The sequence below is a fragment of the Anomaloglossus baeobatrachus genome, chromosome 3 (assembly GCF_048569485.1).
Source record: "Anomaloglossus baeobatrachus isolate aAnoBae1 chromosome 3, aAnoBae1.hap1, whole genome shotgun sequence".
Classification (NCBI taxonomy): domain Eukaryota; kingdom Metazoa; phylum Chordata; class Amphibia; order Anura; family Aromobatidae; genus Anomaloglossus; species Anomaloglossus baeobatrachus.
Window position 1 is genome coordinate 570,085,489 of NC_134355.1, and position 9,960 is coordinate 570,095,448.

The 9,960-nt window shown below is 49.9% G+C and overlaps 1 protein-coding gene across 3 annotated transcripts in view; it reads right to left on the reverse strand.

The window, feature by feature from the left end:
- The window catches only part of FBXO36 (F-box protein 36), a 65,568-nt gene extending 55,844 nt beyond the window's left edge, over positions 1 to 9,724 (reverse strand). The window contains exons 1-3 of one of the 3 annotated variants that reach the window (XM_075340933.1): positions 9,295 to 9,366; positions 4,511 to 4,590; positions 343 to 451 (exon numbers count right to left, since the gene is read on the reverse strand). In XM_075340933.1, the coding sequence (XP_075197048.1) occupies positions 343 to 451; positions 4,511 to 4,579 (178 nt within the window). In that variant the 5' untranslated portion in view covers positions 4,580 to 4,590; positions 9,295 to 9,366. Of the gene's footprint in view, positions 1 to 342; positions 452 to 4,510; positions 4,591 to 9,294; positions 9,441 to 9,558 lie in introns of those variants that run through there. The other 2 variants (XM_075340934.1, XM_075340932.1) reach the window with 2 other exon arrangements.
- Between the last annotated feature and the right edge of the window lie 236 nt (positions 9,725 to 9,960).

A 9,960-nucleotide genomic window follows, 5' to 3' on the forward strand; every position in this document is an offset into this window, starting at 1 on the left:
ATTCTCACTGTTAGGGTTTGCCGGGGTGGAGTTAAGTGTGGGTGGAACGATGGGAAGTTTAGTCTGAAGAAAAAAAAAAAAAAATCAAGGAAGTTGTCTTTACCACTTCCATGAAAGCGGAATATGAATCAAAGGCACCGAGCTGCACATAGACCGTCTTAGAAGATACAGTCGACAGGCTGCGAGGGAAGAAAGTATTTCACAACCTGTACACTGGGTGTAGAAGAAGAGATCAGACGGACACACACGCATGAAGACGATCAGCAATGCTGCTGTAAAGTTTCTCCAGCAGAAGGTATGTGCATTCAGTTGCCCATTCTCCTGAGGAGCGAGCCCACTTACCGTGCAGTGTTGAGTCATCCACAAAGTCCTCATGAGATTCCTTAAACTCCCCTGGTCTTGCTTCCCGAAATTCACTTCTGAGGGAGATCTTCCACCACCGAATAATAACCTTATAGTGAAGAATGAGGCATCATACAGTTACTTATGTGACTTCAGACCACCAGACCCATTAATAATAACCGGCTCTTAGGATAGGACATATCAGTGGTGCAACAAGGGTCCCAAGAGGTTTTGAGGCCCATTTCTACCTGCAAAGCTTGTGGATTTGTGCATTCTGATGAGCTATTGCGCTATAAAGGGCCCATATACTGTTCTTGCACAGGGGCCTTCATCTCTCTGTGTCCGCGAGTGAAAAGGAGGATGGTTTAGGGTCACTATTACCAGTATCTCTTCATACTCCACAAAAGAAGGCGACCTCGAGTCACAAGGAATCCAACAGGTATTGACTTTTTGCGACTTTCTTGTCGTGGCCACAGTACCTTGTGAATTGCAATGTGACCCCATTCACTAACACTGTTGCTGAGACATGGCGGCCAAAGTCATGGTATAGCCCCAGTCTAGTGCTCCTTGGTTGCACGCTAACAGGACATCCACTAATACGTGGGACCCCGGCCTATGTGCACACTTAGACATACAGGCTGAGGCCTTCTTACATGGTGGTTTTTATGCTGGACATGTTTATCCCAGGCAGTGATTATAGGTGACCGATCGCGTGACCTTCACCCCCCCCCCCCCCCGGAATGGCCAGCTCACAGCATCTCTTCTTAGTGTATTGTACCGGCGTAGACCCCAAACATTCTCATGTACCTGCATTATCCACCTTTTTGTACATTAGTACTTCTGACCATCAAAACCTTTCACAGATTACCTGGATCACATTGGTGCCATACCCGTCCATACTGTGCAGACAGGGAGAGAAATCGCTCAGATTTGACGTTAGGATTTAGGGTCTGCGCAGGTAATAAGCGCTCACTGTCTGCTGGGGTGAAATGTAGTATGCACAGGTGTGAAGAGCAGATGTAATATATCTATAGGGCAGGACACGAGGGCTGCAGTTCTCTTCTGACTTCTCCATTCCCTTCATTTCCTTATGTTAAGTCAACAACAGGAAATGAAAATCAGGAGGCAGATGAGGAGCAACAATCTGGGCTCTGCTACACGACGTCACAGCCTTACGTTTACTGATTTGTGTATATGCTGGGAAAAGCTCCTGGTGTACACGGCAAACAAATTCATGCAGTCACATTCGCCGGATGGTGGCCAAAAGGGTCTCATTTAGGCTTCAGACTGGATGGCTTATTATTACTGTATACAGAGAGCCAGTACAAGCGGAGATCCTACTGACACAGCATACCGGCCACCATAGACCTGCACTGTATTGATGATGGGTTGAAAAAAATCCACACGTGGTAATGTAATGTAAATAGTTTTTCTGGTAGCCTTATAATGCACTGATTCATGTGATCTCTGAATACCATAATTAGCAATGGGAAAAACAACAAGAAGCAGATAATGGCTGGGTCACTTTATAAAAAATTTTTTTATGCTTCTAAGGCCTCATTCAGACGTGCGTGATTTTTGTCGTATGTGGAAACAAGGACCGTTGTTCATCAGTGTTTGGTTGGTGTCAGTTTTCACCATCTGAGTTTCATCAGTAATTTTTCATTGATGAAAAAAGGAATAAATACATTTTACAACTTCTCCTATCCATTATAATGTTAATCATGGACCGCACACAGGTTTTACACTGATCCATGTGCTGTCAGTGATTTTCATTAAAGGGGTTGTTGTCCACTAATCGTAGAATCTTGTCTCTATCAGCATGTTCTCCCCAGTAAAATAACATTACTTATACTCACCTCTGGTGCCGCTGCCGTTCCAGTGATCTCGGCATTCGCTCTCCTGGTGCTTGCGTGACATGTTACGTCATGTAATCCCTGCAGCCAATTAGTAACAGCTTCACTCTACCTGCTTCAGACTAATCCAACATCAAGAGGCATTCAGATCCATGGCTGCTCACTTCCTCTTGTTCTGTGCTATGTCTGGGATGAGTAAAGCCGGCGCTGATTGGGCACAGGGCTCATGTGACATAACAATGTCATGCAAACCCCAGGAGAGAGAGAGTGCCGACACCCCTGGAACGGCGCCAGCACCAATGGTGAGTATAAGTGATGTTATTTTACTGGGTGCGAGCATAGTGATTGAGTCAAGGTTGTCTGAGTAGTGGACAATCCCTTTAAGACTGGCGTAGTGTAAACCAGTCTTAATGAAGTGCTCGCTGAAGTGCACTGTACATTTTTGAAGTAAGTTATAGCACTTTATGATGAATCTGATAGGCGGCTGCCACCCATTGTGGCGTAACTGGTCAGCACTGGCAAATAAACGCTAAAAATTACAATATTCTTGTGCAACGTTGCGCCAAAATATTGTGACTTACTAAGGTGTTTATGCCAGATTTTTGGTGCAAACAACATACTGAATTGCCCCCATATACGTGTATGGGGTCATTTTAATCCATGATTGGGACATGTCTTCCTGATTTTTTGCAAACACATGGGCTGAAAAAAAACACAGACATGTGAACAACGCCATAGATTATAATGGGTAAGTGTTCTACCCATGAGAAAAACAGACATCTGAATGAGGCCAAGTATATGGGCCCATAAACATCACATCAGCACATGGCTGGCCCCAGTGTACAATCCGTCGTGATTAACATTGTAATTTTTAGGAGAGACGTTGTTTTGTTTGTTTTTATTACTGAAAAATTATTGCTGAAATCCCGATGTTAAAAACTGACACTGACTAAATACTGATGAAACTCCAGCACGGACTGGCGTAGAATTTGTGGCGAGGTGCACAGGGGTGTATGCCACTCCCCAATCATGAATAAACCCTGAGTTTAATTACCTTTTATCTTGAGGGCATGTTTCACAAGTACAAGTGTAGGTGACCAGCTCCACCCCTCTGTACATGTGCAGGTGACCAGCTCCACCCCTCTGTACAAGTGCAGGTGACCAGCTCCACCCCTCTGTACATGTGCAGGTGACCAGCTCCACCCCTCTGTACATGTGCAGGTGACCAGCTCCACCCCTCTGTACAAGTGCAGGTGACCAGCTCCACCCCTCTGTACAAGTGCAGGTGATCAGCTCCACCCCTCTGTATAAGTGCAGGTGACCAGCTCCACCCCTCTGTACAAGTGCAGGTGATCAGCTCCACCCCTCTGTACAAGTGCAGGTGACCAGCTCCACCCCACTGTACAAGTGCAGGTGATCAGCTCCACCCCTCTGTACAAGTGCAGGTGATCAGCTCCACCCCTCTGTACAAGTGCAGGTGATCAGCTCCACCCCTCTGTACAAGTGCAGGTGACCAGCTTCTCCCCTGTGTACAAGTGTGGGTGACAGTCCCCCACAATTATACACACAGGTGGGGATAGTCCTCCACAATTATACACAGGGGTGGAGATAGTCCCTGACAATTATACACACGGGTGGGGATAATCTCCACCCCTGTGTATAATTGTGGGAGACTATCTCCACCCCTGTGTATATGTGTGGGTGACTAGCTCCACCCCTGTGTCTAAAGCTGCGTGCCCATCATCAGTGTTAGGCTGAATTCACATGAATGTATTAAAAATTGCTCTCTTCCAGAAAAGTAAGATGAATTTTTTTCTCACTTCTCATGGGTGTGCTGTCCGTGTGCAATACGTTTTTTTCTCAGCAGCTAGTATTCATTTACAGGACCATTTAGTGTTCTACAGAATTGTAATGTATCCGTAAAAAAATGGACATTACTAGGATAGTCCATGTGCCGTCCGTTTGGCATCCGTTTTTCTCTCGCACCCATTGACTTGTACTGGTGAGTCTCGCACGATTTCGGCAGCCACTCAGGGCAAGCTGCAACTTTTTTCTCATCCAGAATCTGAATGAGAAAAAGCTGACCATCTGCTCTCCCTCATTGACTAACATTGGTCCAAGCGCTTTGTGGGATTTTCTCTCATTGCACTTGTGCGATTCATACGCTCGTGTGAGCGAGGCCTTAGCAGCGTTCTGGAGGCAACGTATTTTCACTGCGTCCAAACGCTGTTCTGTACAGTACAAGCACGTGGATAAGATTCATGGAGATCTCCTGCCCACTTTGCTTACTTTCCTCCGCTGCGTACACTCACCTGCAGTGCGAGTTTCTGACCGCAGCATGTCAATTTCTCTTGCGGAGACGGCGAGTCTTCTGTGTACATTTCCCCATAGACTTGCATTAAATATTGTAAATCCGCAGTTAAACAAAAGCACTCGTGTTGCGAAGTGTGTTACGCAGCATAAACGCACCTAAAACACATCTACACGAACATTTCAGGTAAAAAATAAAGTTGGTTGAAAGACAGGGAGCAGAAGAAACAAGAAATGGACCAAAGCAATGTCCTGCCTCCCTACATATTGTACACTTGCACCCTTTAGTGCCTTTCATGTGGCACCGAAGGTTTTTTTTTAGCTTTTGTTTTACCTACTAAATAAATAATTAATTAATTAATTTAAAAAACCCGGTGTGGGGTCCCCTTTATTTTTCATAACCAGCAAAGGTAAAGCAGATAGTTGGGGGTTGGTATGATCAGGCTGGGCAGGGAAATGGTAATTTGGCCCTTCCTAGCCTTAAAATGGCAGCCCGCAGCCGCCCCAGAAAGTGACACAGCTCTTGAGATGCTCCAATTCTGGAGCTTTGCCTCAGCTCTTCCGATTGCCCTGGTGCGGTGGCAACAGGATAGTTTTTGGGGTTGATGTCAGCTGTGTAGTATCAGCTGTCATCAAGCCCTGGTGTTAGCAATGGAGAAGTGTCTATTAGACACCCCCATTACTAACGCAGTAAGATAAACACACATATTTTAATTTTTAAAAAAACACCCCCAACTCTATCCCTGGTTCACCAATTTCTAAAAAAAAGCCATGAAAATTCGAAGTAGTCCAAGGAAACCGGGAGTAATCCACAAATGGGATCTGAAAGACAAAGAAATAAAAAAAGAGAGAAAGAAAGACAAGATACTGTCACTTGTTCACTAGTTTACTATAAAAAAAATCCCCACAGCTCCAACGTAGTCCAAGGCGCTCCCATGACGTCCCCTGAATCTGTGATGAGTGATGATAACGTTACCACTCCGGCCGGGTCACACATGGCAGCGCCAGACCCGGAATGTCTCACGAGCAGTGAGGACGTCAGGCACCGCAGTGACGTCACCGCTCATGAGGCATCCTGGAAGTTGTGCTGCCCTGTGTGACCCGGCCGGGGGGTAACGTTATCATCACTCATCACAGATTCAGGGGACGTCATTGGGGCGCCATGGACTACGTTGGAGCTGTGGGGATTTTTACTAATAATAAGCCAGTGAATGAGGGACTGTCTCTCGTTTTATTTCTTTACCTCTCTCTTTATGTCTCTCAGGTTCCAATTCGTGCACTACGTCGGATCTTTATGTCTGATTTTTTTTTTCTTTTAATAAATTGGTGAACCACAGCAAGAGTCAGAAGTATTTTTTATTAATAGTTTTGTGTTTTTGCTCCTTTTCTTACTGGGTTAGTAATGGGGGGTTTCTGATAGACACTTCTCCATTACTAACACCAGGTCTTGATGCCAGCTGACATTACACAGCTGACATCAACCCCAAATACCATTACTCAGATTGCCATTGTACCAGGGCAATTGGGAAGAGCCGAGGCGAAGCACCAGAATCTGATGTGAAGCATCATTTCTGGGACAGCTGCAAGCTGGTATATTTAGGCTGAGAAGGGCCCAATAACCATGGAACTTCCCAGCTTGATAATATCAGTCCACAGCTGTCTGCGTTACTTTGGCTGGTTATCAAAAATAAGGGGGACACCACACAATGTTTCTAAATTATTTATGTCTTTATTAGATTAAACAGAGCTAAAGACACCCTTCAGTGACACATAAAAGGCACTAAAAGGGTGCAAGTGTACAATATGTAGGGGGGACATTACTTTGACCAACTTCCTGTTTCTTCTGCTTTCTGTCTTTCAATCACCTTTATTGAGACAAAAATGCATGCTTCAAAAACGCAAGAAGAATTCATGCATAAATGCATCAAAAAACGCAAGGAAAAAAGCAAGTGAGCGGAAACTGATCGTGTGCACATGCCCAAAGTGTGGGTGACCAGCTCCGCCCCCCGTGATAAGTGGTAAGCAGCTCCGCCTCTGTGTATAAGTGTGGGTGAGCAGCCCCGCTCCCTTGTTATTGATGTCCTGGAGTGTAGTGATAGAAGGGCACCCTTACACTCTGCCATCTTCCCGTACTGCGGCACCCCTGTATATGTGTGGGTGACCAGCTCCGCACCCCTGTATACGTGTGGGTGACTAGCTCCGCACCCCTGTATACGTGTGGGTGACTAGCTCCGCACCCCTGTATACGTGTGGGTGACCAGCTCCGCACCCTGTATATGTGTGGGTGACCAGCTCCGCACCCCTATATATGTGAGGGTGAGCAGCTCCGCACCCTGTATATGTGTGGGTGACCAGCTCCGCACCCTGTATACGTGTGGGTGAGCAGCTCCGCACCCCTGTATACGTGTGGGTGACCAGCTCCGCACCCTGTATATGTGTGGGTGACCAGCTCCGCACCCCTGTATATATGTGGGTGAGCAGCTCCACACCCTGTATACGTGTGGGTAACTAGCTCTGCACCCCTGTATACATGTGGGTGACTAGCTCTGCACCCCTGTATACGTGTGGGTGAGCAGCTCCGCACCCCTGTATACGTGTGGGTGACCAGCTCCGCACCCTGTATATGTGTGGGTGACCAGCTCCGCTCCCTGTATACGTGTGGGTGACCAGCTCCGCTCCCTGTATACGTGTGGGTGACCAGCTCCTCCCTGTATACATGTGAGTGACCAGCTCCGCACCCTGTATATGTGTGAGTGACCAGCTCCGCACCCTGTATATGCGTGGGTGACCAGCTCCGCACCCTGTATACGTGTGGGTGAGCAGCTCCGCACCCTGTATACGTGTGGGTGACCAGCTCCGCACCCTGTATACGTGTGGGTGACCAGCTCCGCACCCTGTATACGTGTGGGTGACCAGCTCCGCACCCTGTATATGTGTGGGTGACCAGCTCCGCACCCTGTATACGTGTGGGTGACCAGCAGCTCCGCACCCTGTATACGTGTGGGTGAGCAGCTCCGCACCCTGTATACGTGTGGGTGACCAGCTCCGCACCCTGTATATGTGTGGGTGACCAGCTCCGCACCCTGTATATGTGTGGGTGACCAGCTCCGCACCCTGTATACGTGTGGGTGAGCAGCTCCGCACCCTGTATACGTGTGGGTGAGCAGCTCCGCACCCTGTATACGTGTGGGTGACCAGCAGCTCCGCACCCTGTATACGTGTGGGTGAGCAGCTCCGCACCCTGTATACGTGTGGGTGAGCAGCTCCGCACCCTGTATACGTGTGGGTGAGCAGCTCCGCACCCTGTATACGTGTGGGTGACCAGCTCCGCACGCTGTCTATGTGTGGGTGACCAGCTCCGCACCCTGTATACGTGTGGGTGACCAGCTCCGCACCCTGTATATGTGTGGGTGACCAGCTCCGCACCCTGTATACGTGTGGGTGACCAGCTTCACACGCTGTCTATGTGTGGGTGACCAGCTCCACCCCCTGTATATGTGTGGGTGAGCAGCTCCACACCCTGTATACGTGTGGGTGACCAGCTCCGCACCCTGTATACGTGTGGGTGACCAGCTCCGCACCCTGTATACGTGTGGGTGACCAGCTCCGCACCCTGCATACGTGTGGGTGACCAGCTCCGCACCCTGTATACGTGTGGGTGACCAGCTCCGCACCCTGTATACGTGTGGGTGACCAGCTCCGCACCCTGTATACGTGTGGGTGACCAGCTCCGCACCCTGTATACGTGTGGGTGACCAGCTCCGCACCCTGTATACGTGTGGGTGACCAGCTCTGCACCCTGTATACGTGTGGGTGACCAGCTTCGCACGCTGTCTATGTGTGGGTGACCAGCTCCACCCCCTGTATACGTGTGGGTGACCAGCTCCGCACCCTGTATACGTGTGGGTGACCAGCTCCGCACCCTGTATACGTGTGGGTGACCAGCTCCGCACCCCTGTATACGTGTGGGTGACCAGCTCCGCACCCTGTATACGTATGGGTGACCAGCTCCGCACCCTGTATACGTGTGGGTGAGCAGCTCCGCACCCTGTATACGTGTGGGTGACCAGCTCCGCACCCTGTATTTGTGTGGGTGACCAGCTCCGCTCCCTGTATACGTGTGGGTGACCAGCTCCGCACCCTGTATACGTGTGGGTGACCAGCTCCGCACCCTGTATACGTATGGGTGACCAGCTCCGCACCCTGTATACGTGTGGGTGACCAGCTCCGCACCCTGTATTTGTGTGGGTGACCAGCTCCGCACCCTGTATACGTGTGGGTGACCAGCTCCGCACCCTGTATATGTGTGGGTGACCAGCTCCGCACCCTGTATACGTGTGGGTGACCAGCTCCTCCCTGTGATAAGCAGCTCCGCCCCCATGTATTAGTGGGGTGAGCAGCTCCACCCCTGTGTATGTGTGGTGAGCAGCCCCGCCCCCTTGTATATTGATGTCCTGAGTGGAGTGATATCACTCTGCCATCTTCCCGTACTGCGGCTTTGCGCTGGGGATTACTTTGCAGAGGGGCCCTGTCACCGGCTGATTGCCCCCGATGCTATGGTTTCCAGCACACTCCTCTATGCGCTGACCCCTGCCGGCCGCCATACCCGCGGTCCTGCTCTCCTCCCTATCCCCCGGATCAGAGCGCTGTTCTGGGCACTTCTTTGCGTTGCCTCTGTGCTCCAGTATACGTCCTCTCCCTCCGCCCCCGTCTCTCGGGCCCCTCTGTACACGTACACGCTATTCCTCGGCCTGCCCGCCGCTCCCGCTCCGCCGCCCGCACTGACCTCGCTGCGGCTGACAATCAGCTGGTAGAAATCCTTGCTCGGGGCCGGTGCCTGCCCGTTACACTCGTACAGAATCTCCGGCAACAGAGTCGCCATCTTGAGACGCTGAAGCGGTTGCCTGGGTAACCATGGCGGATTGCTCCTGCCTATCCATTGGGATACTTGCGCTCAGGAGGCGGAGAACCTCTCGGCGGATCCGTCCGCCTTGCATACATCCCCGAACAATAAGCACTGGACACATAACACTTCGTCTTGGGAACTCACAGAGCGACACATCGTGTGTAGTAACCGCCCGCTCGGCAAGGGTGACCCTGGCGGAAATAAACCGCGATTTCACGCAGCGGAGGGGTTCAATGAGGAAAAGACCTCGACGGGAAATAAAGACGATCTATAAAAGAAATCAAAATATCCCCTCAGCGAGCGGACGGCAGGGTATTTATAACAACCCCCAGAAAGTGAGAAGGCCCGTATCCTCATCACCATAGTCCTCCCGGTGTACGGTAGTTCTTTCCGGGATCTGCGGATTCCTTTTTTTTTTTTCATTTTTTTTTTGTAAAGTAGTTCGCGGACGGATCCCGGCTAGGCCCGTGTTATGGGGATTATGAAGTAGTGCAGTGCTGTTGCGGAAGGATCCAGAGCTGTAAAGTAGTGCGCGGAGGGATCTGG